Raw genomic sequence first — 18,241 nt, 5'->3', positions numbered from 1 at the left:
GATTACTTTTATACTCCTTTTTTATCAGAATAGCAAGGTTTATTTTAATATTTCTATATATACGGAGAGGATACCACATGATGGGGATTTATTTTGGATGGTAGATCGTAACCAATCATTTTCTTTAGATCAATCAGTTTAGTTGTACGCTAAGGTTCAATGAACTGGTCAAATCCAAATCGGATTGGGAGGATTTCTTCATTGCGGTTCGAGTGGATAATAATCGGTCAACAAATCTATCCTTTATTGCTATTATGTTTGGCCATATGAATTCTTTAAGATTCGTGTTGACATATTGTTTGTATACAATATATATGATTATAATCTATGTAAGAAGACATTATTTCATCATAGTTGGGAGTTGCATGGTAATATATTTAAGTAGAAATTAATTTATATCTTATGATAACAAAAAAATGACATTTAAATCCAAAATTTGGAAAATCCAAATCCTTCTCAATTCTTAGTTTTACCTTACATGTCGGGCTTGTTAAACCCTATTGTTGTCGTGATTTATTTACTAAAACTGCTGAAGCATTATCATACAGTCAGAAAATTTCAAGCCATGCTATAAATTTCAAAAGGTCTTTCCATAAAAGAAGCTCCAACTGATGGAAAGTTTACCAAGTGAGGATAGCTTCAGACTCCTCACTTGCATGCAATTCAGCAAAGCTTAGGCAACAGAGTTCATTCGGTTCAAAAAGTTTCATGACAGAAGTTGAAGCAGAGACGAGTAAATACCATTAAAAATATCAAGAAACCTAATTCCTATGCCAAATAAGCCAGCTCTACTATCATAAAATATAGATGTCTTCTATCACTGAAGCAGATAATCATAGAAAAAGTTATCGTTTAATCCCTGAAAATCATTATTATTTATTTAATCATTTGATGCAGAAGTTCTTTAAAGGCATTCTTGGTTTAGCACATAAAAGAACAATTAACAAGGGTTTGGAAACGAGAAATATGAGTAATTACAGAATTTACACTAGAAAGCCTACAGAGAAGAAAGAGTTGATGTTTAGAGTATAAATTTCCTCGGACTTCAACACCGCTCCGCTTCATTTCAAGATTAATGAATTTCAAAATTTGCTCTTCATCTCAGAACCGAAGTTGGTTCTTTTCATCATGCTAATGAAGTCTTTTTCATCCACATTTCCATAGCCTGCATATATCAGTGTAACAAAAATGATATTTTCAATAGTTTTTGAAACCAAATAACACAACATTTAGGCAACATAAGATGCAGAAAATGTATACAAAACCATCTTCTCCATGGTGAGAAGGAAAGCAGGAACATTATTTGCAGTTTTTTTATATGATAGAAGAAAAACATGAAGAAAAAGAAAAACCACAGGCAAAAGGCTTGAAAATATAACATATATATCTTGATTCATGAATGATTGGGACTTTTGACACTTTTAGTTTTAAGTTTTATATAGTGAAAGCTATGGCACCCAAGAATTTTCTTCTAAGCTGACATGGATAAGCTCTAATTTTTCTTCAACACTGATGGTCACTGATGAATGCTGAGCAATTTCTTACGTTATTGCTAGCAATATAAGTGTTACACCAATAATTTCAGAAAAACTAAGAAAAAGGTCTCAACTACTGATTGAGATAATAATAGGGAATTATCTCAACTATCGACAAATATCAATTTATTACACTAAAAGAAGGAAAACAAATCCTTACCATTCTGATCAGCTTCTTCTATCATTTCCATAATCTCTTTGTAGGTGAAGCTTTCACCCAACTCTTTTGAGATACTCATAATGTCTGCTGCAGAAATTCTACCCTGCAATCAGAAAGTTGAAGTTGACATTCATTAAATCACTTAACATGAACTGTACATTAATGAAAACAACAGAAATAATATGCATGAGACTATAGTGTCTTTAGTATTTTACATCACTGTCGTAATCAATGATTTGAAAAGCTTTATGCAGGTCTTCCAGAATGTCCCTTTCTTCCATTTTATCAGTCATCATGCATACAAATTCATCAAGTTCAATTGCACCACTTCCATTTAGGTCAACTTCAGCAATCATCTCATCAATTTGCTGCATAGTGAGTGAATTTTATGTTCCAGTTAGACAATTTCACTAAATTTTAAGAAACAGACATAACCGACAAAGTCATGTTAACCTTATAATTACAAAGCAGGTGTTAAGCCAGTTCAACCAAGGTTCATAGAACACTTTTTGATCATATACTTGAGGCTTAAATCAATATGATGTTCAAGCACAAATGGATAGGGGAACTTGATTGAACCGGCTTAACACCTGCAAACATGATTTGAAGTTGCCTGTCCATCTAAGAAATACAAAGTTGCTCATAATCTGGATCAATAAAATCATGAGGGGCTAACACTTCTAGAGGATTTGGATCACTGTTCTTATATGCATATGAATGTTGATCATATACTTGAGGCTTTAAACAATAAGGGAAGTTTATGAGTGATTTAAAGATAAGATCTAGAGTTGATTTCAAATTTTCTGTGCAAGCTTGAATTGCAGTTGGTGAAATGACGTCCATTACATATCAGATAGAATTTGATCATTTGTTTTTGTCTCTTGTTTTTGTCTCTTCTCGTTGAATGTAAGGATCAATAAAAAGTAATATTCTTAATTTTGGTAAGCCATGGAAAAATTCAGAGTAGCTGTGTCCAAAATTTTACATGAAGAAAAGTAGAGAAGAATGCATTCAAATTCAACTTTCTGCTAATAAACATGAGAAGACTAACCAACCCAACTCCTTAACTAGAAGAAAAATAATGTCCGTTTCAACCAGGATCCTAGCCAAAGACGATTTAGAAAGTTGAGTAGTGGCAACAATCAAATTTGAATTCAAAGTATGTAAACTAGATTGGCTAAATGAGTGAAAATGAAGTCCAATCATCCCAACTGAATAAGACAAAAGGAGGATAGAACTTTAACACGTGTCTAATAATCACTCGAATAATAGGATTGGCGTGGAAAAGTCTAAAATAATATGTTTTTTAGAGATATAAACTAATGTAATGTTAAGGATTGAAAACTACATTAGAGTTGTCTCAAATCATAATCATATGTGTCTTAAGATTGGGATTACACATAAATTTTTTATTAGGCAAAAGCGATTGTAGATAAGACACAACTTCAAGATTTCACCCTCATTTTGTCTAGAATTTTAAGATTTGACTTTTGAAGTTTAACACAGGTAACAACCCTATGAGAGGATTTTCAATTAAGGTGTTAATCATTAAAACATAGATGGCTCAGTGTATAGTAGCAGTAAATTTAGGATTTTAAACTATATAAATTTACCACTATGAGCTTAGTGTGTATGGTGGAGAGAATAATGATAATTTTGGTCAAAATCCCATGGTTTCATCGTCGCGGATTATTATGATCTCTAGTCTACTTAATAAAGATAGTTAAACCAATCTAATAGAAGGATCTTTGTCAGCAATCATATATTGCTTCATCCGATGAAACTTTGTAAATCTGGGCGGTTGTTTATCTAAAAGGGAAAATTCAATTCGCTCTTAGCTAACAAAGAGTTTTATGTCCTATCAAGTATATCTATGATTTACACCTTAAAGGACAGAAAATCATTGCGAAATATAATGGCTATATCAACGATTGTAATATAATGAAGTTTACTAGCCAAACCATTAGTTCAAAGGGCTCTAATTGTAATTGCTTTATTTATGAAGCCAACTTGCCAAGTTATATAGATAGATGACTCAAGCAATGTCCTTGCTAACACAAATTATTTTTAGTATGAATGTAGTAATTTGCTTGATACAACAAAAGCTTCATGCGAGCTTATGTTAATCACAAATTTGCTATTCTCAAAAACTAATTGCAAAGAGTAGATAAAGTTTCCTCTAGCTTTTAAATGTTATATTTCATTAAATATTTTTAATTTTCTTAGTTTGAAATATTAATTTTATGAAAAATTCCATCCGGTTGAGATTCATAATTAACATGATCATCATAGATGAGTTTGCTTGAAACTCTAATGCTTGTAATTAAGGATTTAGATTTTAAAAGTAGACCATTCCAGTTGAAATTCATCTTTAACAAGACCATCATCAATGAATGAAAAATTATTATGTCATTTCGATTCATAATTTAAAAATTTTTATTTTAGGAGTGAACTCCTCTAGTTGAGATTCACAATCAAACCAATCATCACCGAGTTAATATTTGAAATATTCAAAATATTCATATTTCCCATTGAATTAGAGTTTATCATTTGAATATTATTTAGCCATCAAACCTTTTAACTCATGTTCTGACAAGAATGATTGAGTTAGCTAAAGAAAACTCATTCCAATCAACTCCAATCCCTATGAGAAGGAAGATCAAATGAGCCAAAGTGGGACTTGTGAATTTTCCCTATAGAAATGCGGTCTGTTCGAGAGTGTAGTTTAGTAAATTTAAATTTGATTCTTGAAAAAGAGCTCTTACAAAATTTTCAAGTCAGATATAATTTTAATTTAAACTTATTTTGAACTTATACAACATTCTCAGACTAATTATTTAAATGTTTAAGATTTAATCGGAGCACAAATACATGTTTAATTTTTTGATAATTTGCGAGCCTTTCAATGACAGGTAATTTTAAATTCAATTTTAAGACTACTCACACATTATTCTTAGATGCTTAAATTTATGTACCTAGAATGATCGTCAAAGGACATGTTAGTCATTCAGATTCATATATTGGATAATAATAAATTTTGCACATCTTTTAAGGCAACTTACATGATTTTTTAGGCATAAAATTTAAAGACAGACAAATTTGTGTAGGCCATATGTGACATCTTTTTCTATCTATAAATAAGAAGATAGTCCAATTCATTTCATTATATTCTAAATTCAGTTTTCTCCGCACAAGTAAATTTTGCATGTCTTCTAAGGGTGGAGTTCCAATTCTCCTTTAAGTTCATTTTATTTCTTAAAATTTATGTTTTGCATTTTTTAAATTATTTCATATTGGTTCAAATTTATAGAGGTCCTATATAAGTTCTGATTATGTTATGTTTAGGTTTTTGTTTAGATCATATGTTAGCTAGAAAATTAGTAACCTCTCAGCGTTGTTTGAACTTAGGGGGTTGCAATGAGAGCAATAAGCCTTCCCACCTTCCTATATGATGTGCATGGTCAGTATTTTGAAACACTGTTGTCATGACTCGGTCTAGAAGCTTGGAATATTAAAACAAGAATTGAAGATAGAGAAAATATTTCTAAAATTAAATAATCTGCAAATTAAAAAGTAAATATAAAAACTTTCAATTACACAAAAGAGTCAACTATAACAAAAAATTTTTAATCTAAAATACTCTCAAACTTAAAGTTTTTTCAAATTTACTATAATATATAAAATAAAATTATTACATTACCAATCTCTTGGGGCTCTTCAATGCCTATAGACAAATTCTCTTCTATCATTCATTTAGCTCAAAACAGGCTTACCTAAAAAATTTATCATTAACTATTTTGTGATTTAAAATAAATCAGAGGCTAAATATCTTTTTAAATTATAGTAATTCAAGAATTTATAAGATAATATGCAAGAGTAAAACAATATATATTAATTTTTTAAGAAAATTAAAGCACAATAATAGATTGTACGGTTTTCTTGTTTTAGTTTTTATAATTCATCTTATTTATTATATAATACACTCATTAATAGAAGTTACTGTCAATACGTGTACCCTAAAGACACAATCTTTCTATAAATTTTTATTTAAAACTAATCTAGGAAGGTATTTAATCATTTTTCTTTCTATTTATGTGCACGCGTACATTATCTCCACAACCAATCATAAAAGGGGTGGCTCCATCACTTTAAAATCCAAATATACACATGTAATCATATGCACATCTATATATTTACTTTCCTTCTTTCATCAAACATTTGAATTAAATAAATCACATGCTAGTAAGATGCTCATATGTGATATTAACATTTAAGATTGTAGGAGAAAAACAATGTAAGAATTATAAACTTACTTAATGCACATAAAGCTCTAAATGTATCTAATGGCATTTTAATCTAAATGTATCCATGTTGAAGAACCACAGTAAAAGCTTATAACTTACTAGCATTTATCACTTTATCATTCTACAATATGTTCTTATTATTAATTAACTAATCACTATATATATATATATACATATATATAACAAATAAATAAATCTTTTTATATTAATTTTATAGTAATTAACCAAAACAAATTGGTTAAATGTACAACTTTTCTAAATAAAAAAAAATATCTTTCTAATCATAGCATTATCATGAGCATCTCACTTATTTTGATTTTAATTATTTAAATATCAATTGTCCTTTTTATTTGTTTTTCTTAATAAGCATAGGATAATTTAATTTAAGCCACTTTTCTTTATTGCAACATATTAAAAGTTTTTCTTTTCTAAATTTATTTTCAACTTATCTAATTTCATTGTCATGAATTATTTCTCGTCCAAAATTTTGTGTTAATCAGATTCTGTGAACTTTCATATTTATCCTTTAAATCATTTCCTATTTGTATTTATTCTGTAATTTATCCTTTCTTATGTTAAGTATCTGTTCAAACCAATGTCATAATTTACATGAAATTGAAGAATCCTAAAGAAGAACCAAATTTGAATAAACATGGAATATTGAATTACACGCAACAACGAGTGGACTCGACAATTATCATAAGTGTGAAGTGTTAGAGTTATGGGTTGAATTAGGCCAAGCATAAGATAGAGCAAGGGAGGTGAGCAATAACGGGCAAGGCAATGCCTGTGGGAGGCTATTATCGCAGAGCAGCAATCTAGCAGTACATGTTTCTAAGTTTCACTCTTCATTCATTTCAGAAACAATAGTAAGTCAATAATAAAATATGTAGAAAATATTAGATCAATAAAAGAATTGACCAAAGTAACAAAATCTTAGCCTCACATCTGTATAAAGAGATAATTTTCTTCACGTGTGCCACACACAAAACAATCACACATCATAGTTGAACAAAATATTGAAAACAAAAAGAAATTTTCATTCAATCAAAAATCTTCAATTGCATGCCGAATTTCAAGGTTAGTAAGTATGTTTGACACAAGAAAATCCCAATTTAGTTCTAGGTATGAAGTTAAAAAAATTTAACCATTCAAAACCCAAAACAACAAGAATAAATTCAGCCGAAAACATTTTTCATCTGTGACAAAAGCACATAGCTTAACAAAACTGCCACTTGAAGAGGCCAGGTGGATCAAATGCAATATAAATTTTGTGAAATAGAAGTTCTGCAAATAGCAACAACAGATAGAGGCAACAAAACATTCCCAATAGCTAGAGAAAAGAAAAAAAAGAGTAAGTGGTGGCATAGTTACAATCACAGAATAAATGAATTAAGTCCTGCAATATTATACTAGTGATAATTTGCATATTAAACTATTATACTTTTCTCAACTTTTTCAAACCAAAATATCATAAATTTCACACCAAATATGGAATGCTTGAATCCAAACCGGCTGAGAGCCTACATTGCAAACCTAAAATTGCTTGAATCACACAATGTCTTCTTCGGAGATAAGAACAGTTAGATGATAGTCAATCGAGATCTGCTTATCCAGAGAACACAGTGTATAACACCCAAAAACAAAAAAAAATCATTTATTCAGCATATTGTCAACCTAATTGGCAAGCAAAACTTTAATCAATAAAGCAAAATTTTTAAAAAAAAAGGGTGCCAGAGCTCCTTATGTTTATTTGTCAGTGTAAGACAAATGATCAAGAAGATGAATAATGGATGATAAATATAAACATAATATTTTGTGAGCACAAAATAAATTTGAGCGTTATTTTGTACACAGTTCTTTTGCCATTTGCCTTTTTATCATATAAATATCTTATGTTTTTGAACAAATGTTTTAGATATAACTTTTAACAAATATCCATCTCTTTTTATTATTTATATTGCAATCTTTGTATAAATTTTATCAAGAACTCTAGACATGTTTTTTTCCTTGAAGCACCCCTTTGTATTTTGAAAGTCCTAAGATACGCCCCTACAATAGTATATCTTCATTTCTTTGCCCACAACATACAATATGCAATTCTTATCCCTAAATTTCAGCTTAACCTCCATTTTTGCCTTCGAATTTAGTAAGTTATGGGATGACAAACTTAAATTACAAAATTCATTTTATTTATTTAAAATAAACCTCATTATAGTAAAAGTTATTCCATCAGTACAACAGCAACAAAACATGACTTTATCCCACTAAGTGTGGTTGGCTACATGAGTCATTTTTCTTCACTGCGTCCTATAGTTATTCCGTCAGTATTACCATTAACAAATAAAACAGCTCATAAATGATAGATACTAAGTGAAAACCAGTGTACCTCATCCGAAATTTCAAACCCCAAGGCCCTGCAAGAAAGGAATAGACCACTCTTTAGTAAATATTAGGGAATTTACTGTGAATCATAATTTGATTTATTGCAATGGTAAGTACCTCATAGCAATATTTAATTCTTTGGCATCAATGGTTCCTAATACAGATTTAAAAAAAGGTCATGTACTATTGCAGAGAAACAAAGGTTTAAAAGGTTAATGCAAAGGTTTTAAGCCTGGTAAAATAGCATTTTGTACCAGATCCATCTGTATCAAACAGCTCAAAAGCTGCTTTGATTTCTTGCTTCTTCTGCAGAGATAAACCAAAGTTACGACCTCTAGTGTGGTCTCTCTTGGAGCATATCCTGGGACCCACAGTTGCCTGTGAATTAAGCAGACAGCTCAATTTTAACAATAACGAAACAACTAAATTTAATAACTAATGTTTTAAGAAATTAGTGATTTAGGAACAAAGTTGTTCTGGTAGACTTTGTTAAAAACAAGTAACTAGCACTCATGGCATGCATTACTCTCAACATAGATTACCTTAAACTTCTTCAAAGAAATCAAAGGTTCATCATGTACTATATGGGTAGGGGTGTAAATGAGCTGAGTTTGAGCAAGCTCAATGGTTGTTTGGCCTAGCTGGTCAAGCAAATGAGTCAAAATGCTTTGTTTGTATCAGATTGTTAACTCATTGATCTGAACAAAAGATGTTCAAGTACATAAAGTCTACTAGAAAGTCATTAACGAATTATAGAATATACATTGGACCACATGTGTGGATGTACATATGTTGTTAAGACAAAAAATAAAATTATTTAGTTTTATAGATATAATGAAAGGGCAATTATTAGTAAAATAATTATCAATGCAGACATTATGAATAAGGTTAATGGTTATAATTTCCATATTTTATTTAAAAATAATTTAAAAGATCACTTATTAATAGAGATCTTTGAATTACTATAGAATAAACTTAATGAAGATAGTACATTTATCGGAATGGATGTAAATGTTTTAATTATGGGCTATGAAAGGATTCATGTTTTTCATGTAATAGGCGATCAAAATTAAAAGAAGAAATTATAGTAGCTTATGATCTAGCAATAACAATAATATATTTATAGAAATAAGAAGAACAACCAGTTATTAAAAAAAATTGAGCCATAGAAATCATAGATATCCTGCTACAAAATAAATTACAGAAAATTCTTCAAACTCAAGTAAATAGGCATACCATTCAATTACTTTCAATATTTCAGATTTCATCTATTAATCAAGCTTCTAAAACGAAAAAAATCATCAATTAATTCCTCCAAATGCCCGGATAATTGCACTGGAGGCTTGCTGATATTATGCCATCCCCAAGATACCCCTCATTGTTTGCAACAGAGAAACTCATGCTGGATCAAGATAAAGAAATTGATAGGTGGAAAACTAAAAAACTTCCAATGGCTACTTCATCTTCAATCCAATGCCCCAAACAACCAAATCTCTTTCAATTGCAAATGCTGAAACCCTAATTTTGTGAATTTGAAGAGAAAGAAAATGCCATCGATGCAAGAAGCCTCTTAAACTCCCGAAAACCCCAATACTCTGCATTGGAAAAGGATTGAAACTTAAAGATTAATGGAGGAAGAATTGCGATACCATTTTACTTTCCGAGATTGAATTCGAGTCGGAATCCTTTCTCGCCAGTTTTGCTTCCACCTCGAGCTTTCGCGCAGTGCATGGAATGATTCAAAAAATGCGGGGAACCGTTTATCCCTGGGGCTTCTGTTGCGTGAGCGCACAGAAGTGCCCGGCGCGTCGTTAGAATTCCCCCTATGCGGCCTATCACGCATGGGAATGACTGTGATGGCATATGGGTCAGACGACCCAGCTATTGAAAATGTCAGTTTGGGCCATAACGGAATTCATTTACCTATGGCACCTGAAAAAATTATCCGTTCGTTATGCCAATCACCTATGAGTCTTTTTACATTATTCGCAATTATGAATGCATATCTTATACAAATAATAATAATAATAATAATAATAATAATAATAATAATAATAAATATTTAAAAGTTGACCAAGACAAGAAAGTTAAAAAGTTATATGTAACATGCAATTAATTTTCATATTCAAAAAAAGGTAACTGAAACTTTAATGACAAATCATATTTGGTGTTAAATTGAATACTAATTTTGACTAAGAATCTGTTTGGGCAGCTGTAACTTATTAAATAATCTGCTGATAAGCTAGGTGCGGTGGCTATTACAAATTTTTATTTTTTTGGAAAAATTAGACCGTTGTCAATAAACTCCCACCGAACATAGATATGTGTGGTGTGAAAAAACTATTTTTTGTGCTTTGAAAACACATAAGCTGTCAAAATGCAATTTACTCAAACACGTCAGGTGAGTTTTCAAAACGTCACCACACCAAATAAGCTGCCCATATATATATATATATATATATATATATATGATGATTTTTTCCCATGAGATTCAATAATCATCATGCCACATTAACTATATATTGCTATTGATACCTAGTGAAGTTATTTAAATATTTAAGTAGTTTAACTCATCAAATTATATATTGATTATAATAAGTTTGATTTAATATAATCTACAATCTATTAAACAAGTACTGAAAAAGTTGAATAATAAATTTTAAAAAGTTTTAATGTTTTTTTTTCAATATCATTTGTTTTGTTAGTTTATTTTTTGTAAGTGGGTTAAAGGACGGAAATAAATTTATTAATGTATTAACTCGGGAGCACAAATTATCAAAAAGCATGTGATTTATATTTTAAATATGGTGACTAGATTACGCTTATCACTAAACAAAACAAAATAGTTTTCAGTGGTTCTCATAGCTATTTCAACTTCTTAAGAAATCACTTAAAGTAACTATGAGATTTAATTATGGTGGTAGGGCTAAATTTCCTTAATAACACTTGTAAGAATTAAGGTAGAGCACAAGGGTATTAGCGTACTATCTCATAATTATTTAAACTCAATACACTCATATTGCATGAGCTAAAAAAGAAAATTATTCCGCCAATGGGCTTCTGTTTGATCAAATTGTTAATAGGTTTACACTTGATAAATCAATAAGAAGTTTATTTGATATAACCGAATTTTTGAAATAATTTTTTAATCATAAAGCACCAAAATATTTTGGTTATAAACTTGTGGAATCAATATTGAGATGAGATGAAGTTCACTTTAGAAAAAAGATTATAATTAGGACAATACATTTCTATGAGATGGACCAAATGACATCATTAATGCTTAGATTTGAGTCCAAACATGACTAAATCAGACCCTTAAGATGTATAACTACAAACTTCTCAAGGTCATTTGAGGGATTTAATTTCCTCAAATTTTTTGCATGCTTATAGTTGTAATGATATTTGAGTCTAAAATCGTTGAATCATGAGTTTATGAAGACACTACAATGCTAAAATAAATAACACGATCATGGTAACTTATTCATCCATATAATAAGTTATCTAAGAATTTTGGAAAAATGACTTAAATGACCCCTCTACTAGAAAACTGTGAGATTTTTAGATATGGGATGAATGGTAAGTTGAGTTATCTAATTAGACAATTTAATGTATTATTCTCAAGTTAGTGGAGCCTAGTGCCCTGAAATTGGATTTCCCATGGTTGTTAGCTGATGCTTGTCGTCTCCTGCAACTGAGGTTAGTTGTTAACAAAAATTAACATAAATTATCATTCATAGTTAGTCTTCAACTTACGCTAACCAATACTTGATGTTAGTCTTCTATAGAGATTAATGCCCATTGTTGCACTTTGTCTAAAGCCAAACATTGATAATATTTGATATCTGTAAGTTATTAAAATTTAATGGCAATCTTCAAAGTGCCTAATATTCTATCGTATTGAAGGATGACCAAATTAAGCAATTATTATTTTCAATCATTTTGACATTCATTTTTCTAATTAGTTAACACTTGTGAGTGATCAACATCCAAATTTAATAAAACCACGAACATTCAAGATATATATATATATATATATATATATAATTGGTAACTCAATTTTTCCTATTATCAGGAGAATGATTAAGTCGACTAACCACATTTATCTGAGTTTGTATATTCTATACGTATCATCACTCAAAACTTGTTAAGGACTAGTGGTTGATATTTATCTACCAATGGCATTTGATGGACATTTTACTAATCATTCAGACTCTCCTCATATTACAATAAAAAATAACACCTAACATTCATCAAATGCACTTTTTTATGCTTGTTTTCCTAGTTGCATGATTGTCCCATTAATGAGGACAATGAAAAAGCCAATCGTCTATCATTATTCAACTTCTAATGCTCCTTATAAGGTTTTACTTGATACATGCAAACAATTGACATCTAACATCAACCATTCTATCAAGAAATGGAGAAGTTAGTTTACCATTATATTACAACTTATGGCATTTCTTAAACCATCACTAGCTAACTGCTTTTTAATAACCGATGTTCAACATTAATCAACCATACATATATTACACCCATCTATTTAGCCACATGATCTCCCCCTCAATTAAAGAATTATTAATCAAAATGCTTATTCTTGGATAACATCTGACACTCCATCAATCATCGCTAATCAATTACAAATTATTAATATATAATATATATCATCCACTATGATTTGATCACAATCTTGTCATTTGTCTAGTCTCCACTTTTATTTGAAAAATGATCAAGTTGATTGTCTAACTTTATATGACTTTTGAGGTTCCTTATCACTCATCGCATAACACTTGGTACAATAATGTTTGATGTTTAATGTTTGAGGACATTTGACATTATCTTTCAATCTCCAAAAAAATAATAAGTTAAAGTAAGTGAAATGGTTGCTCACTTTAATTTGAAATATAATGTTTTCATGGATCATTATTTGATACTTACTAATAAACAACATCTGACATTTGCTAGCTACTAAAGTTTGAAATCCAACTTACCAATCACTTAGTATAATGTTTCATGAAGAGAAACATCAAGTTGATTGTTCATCATCTCTTAATTTCTAATATTTCACATCAACCATCACTTAACACTTTCCAATTATTGAAATTCAAATTTAAGCATTCATTAATACTTGATGCTTGTCTTCATATCCGATCTTTTGTTATTCTCTATCGTTAAAAGAACAATTAGGCTTCTTACCACTAATATCCACTTTTATGATTTTACAACGAACTTCATCTAATGAACCCTAATGATCAACATTTAGCACATTTGACTCCTCTTATTAGTTTTTTATTCTCATATCTTATGAATAAACTGATTGTTATTTGCTTGTCATCACTCAATTTCTGATATTCCTTGTCAACCATAGCTCCAATTTATCGATTGTTTGGGCCTTGCTAGTCGTCAATATCCAATGCTTGACCTCCCAATCGCTTAGGTTCCTCTTTTATTAGAAAAATGATTCTGTTGTTCGTTCATCATCACATGACTTTTGAAGTCCTTTGTTGATCATTACTCATCACACCTACCAATGATTAACATATATTAACTATCAATATTTGGCACTTTTCTTTTTGGTTGCCCAATCTCAACTCATATCAAGAAAAACGACCAATCCAATCATCAAATGTGTCTCAACTTTAACATCCAACATCAATTATTGTTTTCCACTCATCATTTTATAAAACTCTAACACTTTAACACCCTTCCTACTCCCACCATAAGAGATATCTTTCATGTTTCATAGCTATTAGATTGTATTAATGCCCCCTACAACTATGGGGAGGATCTTTCTTACCCATTAATAACTTGCAAGCAATATTCCGACTAGGCGATGCCCTGTAATTTTTTTAACTTCTTAGGTTTTTCACATAAGCAAATTTATCTTTTTTATTGCTTCTCTCAAATTATTTATCTGTGCATGTGGGATTTCTATATAGCCCATAGATGCCAAATTATTTTAGTATTGTAAAATTCATAGCATACAAAAACACAATAAGGTTAAAACTATCTAATTGTGTCCATCTTAAAGCATAATAAGAAACTCATATTTATTTCATAATTATTATAATTATTATTCATTCCAAAACTCTCCGTGTGTGAATCTAGCGTGGCGATCTTATCTATTTTTTAATCGGATTAAAATAAAATTACGCTGAGAATATAAAAACAAAATGCTATTGGATATAGCCACATAGGAGTTGGTCGTAGTTGTAACTCATTGGCTTGGAAATAGGATTAGGTGTCACTTATTGCCAAGCAAATATCATAGTGGCTTAAAAGATGAAAGCATTTTTTATGCAATACATTCATTTATTGGCTTAAGCAACTGATGGCAGGCTGACGAACAAAAGAAGAATGGGTGGCCACAGTTGGTTCTCAGTGATCGCTAGCAAGTTAAAGAAGATTTTGTTTGCCTCTTTCGAATTTTCTTGGAATAAAATGTCACTTATTTCGTTCATGTTGCTAGCTAGTGGGACTATTTTTTAATCATGGCTTAAATGAGGGGTGTGAGTTTTGCCAGCAAAAAAAAAAAAAACAAAAACAAAAAACAAACAAACATAAAACAAACATAAAATCATCCTAATGCATGTGGTGTCGAAAAACAAATTGTAGAAGGAAGATTTACAGACATACCAATCACTTCCTATGTATTTACTTATATACAGCCTAAACTAGAATTTTTATTCCACATAGCACCTCACTAATGCATGAAAACATGTATTTTACTTTTTAAAAGTTAGTATGGAAATATTTTTCTTATGTAATATGAATGATTTGGGTGGAATAACAGTATAAGTGTTAGATATATGAATGCATAGGAATTGGGCGGCATCTATGTAAATTTCCCTAACTTTTTGGCTGCTCCATTTATACAATAGAATATATAGCTGTTTTCATGGAGATGTAGGCTGGCCCATGCAGCCAACATAGCATCTCTACCACCTTCTTTTCTCGGCCAGTATGTGTCAAATACTGACTGAAGAGTCAAGAAAGCACCAGAAATTGAAAACTTTACAGATCCTTTCGGCTCCAGAGAGTCCTAAAAACAGTGATTGAGGCCACAGATGAATTTATTTCTTGTTTTTTTTGCTGTAAAAAGAATAATATACAAGTCGGTTTGCTCTAGTGGAAGTGAAGTGGCAGGTCCATATATTAGAGCCAGTTGTCTCCTACTGCTGTGTATAGCTCAGTTTAATTTGCTATGATTGGAGCGTTAGGCTAAAATGGGGGAGCAGATTGAGAAATTTTACGTTACAAGATATGATTGGAGAGTTTGCTATTGCTTTTGAGAGTAGACCAGCTAGCCCCATTAAAAAGATCTCTCTCTCTCTCACTCTTGCTATACTCCAAAATTTCACCAGCCTAAGAAATTATTAAGATATATAATATTGTATTAATCTTATGTATGAGATAGGTGAAAAATGTGTTGATATAGAGATAAGGCTTTATCTTTATCTAAGCTTAGTTTTGTGAAGTGAAACTAATTTGACAGTTGTGAGAGGACACAAAAAAACAATGTCTGATGCATCTTCACACTGTGAATGGATCGAGATGAAATTAATTGGATTTATAAAACAAGATAAGTTATGTGCACCACTGATGAAAACAATCTAAGAAAATGATCATGAGAAACGCCGGGGAACACACTGCAACTATTTTGAAGCTCGAACTTCTCTACAACATAATAAAACAGAACTTTATTTAATAAAGGGCTACATGTTAGACCTATAGAATCAAACTGAAAATATAAAATTAAGAAATAAATTCAACACCAATAAGTAAATACAATAAAACTAATAAGATTGAAATAACATAGGAGAGCGGTGTGCTAAAAACACACTATCCTTAGAGGAGATCAAGCATTGGTTGCACTAATTTGTAACTCTTGCTTCTACCCTTGAAATACAACTCATCCCTTTTTCTTGGTTGTGCATGCATCATGATTAATAGGTAAAGCCTCGAACTAACGCATATCTCTAGTTGCCCCCCAAAAAAAAATAAAAAATAAAGTTGATGGAGAAAGAGATAAATCAGAATTTTTCATCCTCTTTTGAGATCATATTTTCATCTATTAATAATTGTAACAAGAGAACATACTAATAAATATTATTATGATTTATGGTTATTAATGGATGCTATTTTAATCTATAGATTTACTAAATTATTTATATTTAATTTTAGTTTATGTTAAAATTTCAACATAAATTTAATTATTTAATTTAATAATGTAAATTCCAACATTATTAAGTAATAACGTTATAATGCGATACTGTTGTGCTCTTTGTTTTAATTTTTTCTATATTGATTGTAATAACTTCTTCTTCAATTTTTTTAAAAAAATTGAGCTGAAAAATAAAGAAATTAAATTTCTCATTTTTGGATAACTTTTATCACACATTTAGTGAAAGCAACTTCCGGGTTTGAACTTTCAATTAGTATTACCAAAAGATAATAATAACAAATATCACAATAATTGGAGCGTTGAATTTGATATATAAATCATTATATCATTTGGCACGCACATACATGATATGAGATGCACTACATGAAGATCAAGGCTTTCATTTGAATTTTTGAGTGTTTTAGGGTCTTGGTAATATCTTATTATAGCGGCCTTTTACTAAAATGTTTATATTAAGTTAGATCTCCAAGATATACTGTAATTATAATATCCCTTAAGATTTAATCTACAGTCTTAGTAAGAGCAATAGATAAACCCCCTTTTCATTATAGTATAATGCAATTATATGATCATGTAAAGATGACATTTAAAATATACTGAAGTATGCTATTATCATCATTTCATCAACTTTACTATTATCAGGATGAACCTCTTGTCATATGGTTCCAATTTAAAGATTGAGCTTTTATATATTGTGATTGTTAATTTAACATCAACCCCTAAAATGATCTTAATATATAAGCCTTTAGAAGCTCTTTTGTTAATAGATCTATAATATTTTTCTCAGGCAAATAAAATACAAGTGACAAAACATCTTTTACATAATTCATATAAATAGTAATGTCTTATTCTTATATGACATTTTTATCACTATATTTTACATTTTCAAAAGTAGAAAGATCAAATGCTATAAATTATGCTTTCATAGTAGATCTAGAGATTAATATTTAGTATGTTTCCATGATATTGCACTACCACAAAATGTGAGGACATAACTATTAATGAACTTTGTAAATTCAGTAACAATAATTCAACTAGTATCACAATATCATTCTAGTAATGTAAGAAAAACATTATAATAAATGAAATAGTTTATGGTTTCTTTACTATAATAAAAAATCTTTATATATTTTTCAATGAGTTTCACTTAGGTTACTAGTATATCTACTCAATTTTGTTATAATACAGTAATATTAGTTAGAGAATAGTTTAACAAATGCATAAGACAAATAGTTATTTGAAAATATTTTAGGTGTGATAAACTATCACTCAAATTATTAATAAGATATATGGAGTGTTAACAAGATATTTTCATCTTGATAATTAAAATTTGTAAGATGTTTATGAATATAATATGACTATAAATTAGATATTTTGATTACATCTCTACTAATTTTTACATCTAGTATTATGTAAGCTTAACATAAATCTTACACGTTAAACTGAGTTGATAGAAAAAAATTAATATTATTTGTTGTTAGCTAGAGCCCTATCCTTGCTTCCGCCTGCTCTCGCACATGCGTGAAGAGACTTCGCACGTTGCTTCACCACTTTCGTGAATCAGTGCATTCCCGTGAAGCGCCCGCTCTCGCCCCTGTTCCCGATCGCAAAAGGCGCGACCGGCGGTTTCACGAACTGCTCCCGCCTCGAGGTTCGTGAAACGACGCCGTCC

General features: G+C 30.1%; 1 protein-coding gene across 1 annotated transcript; it reads right to left on the bottom strand.

Annotated features, from left to right (window-relative positions):
* Positions 1–854: 854 nt before the first annotated feature.
* LOC110026347 (caltractin-like) lies at positions 855–10,246 on the bottom strand. Its single transcript, XM_020727242.1, has 7 exons — positions 10,034–10,246; positions 8,639–8,762; positions 8,502–8,538; positions 8,389–8,416; positions 1,911–2,063; positions 1,696–1,798; positions 855–1,165 (listed from the first exon to the last, which is right to left on the bottom strand). The coding sequence occupies exons 1-7, from the start codon at positions 10,034–10,036 to the stop codon at positions 1,083–1,085; spliced, it is 531 nt and encodes a 176-aa protein (XP_020582901.1). The 5' UTR covers positions 10,037–10,246; the 3' UTR covers positions 855–1,082.
* Between the last annotated feature and the right edge of the window lie 7,995 nt (positions 10,247–18,241).

This window comes from Phalaenopsis equestris, unplaced genomic scaffold (assembly GCF_001263595.1).
Source record: "Phalaenopsis equestris unplaced genomic scaffold, ASM126359v1 Scaffold000364, whole genome shotgun sequence".
In the NCBI taxonomy this organism is placed as follows: Eukaryota; Viridiplantae; Streptophyta; class Magnoliopsida; order Asparagales; family Orchidaceae; genus Phalaenopsis; species Phalaenopsis equestris.
The sequence above is the reverse complement of the archived record's forward strand: the minus strand, read 5'-3'. Positions and strand labels throughout refer to the sequence as shown.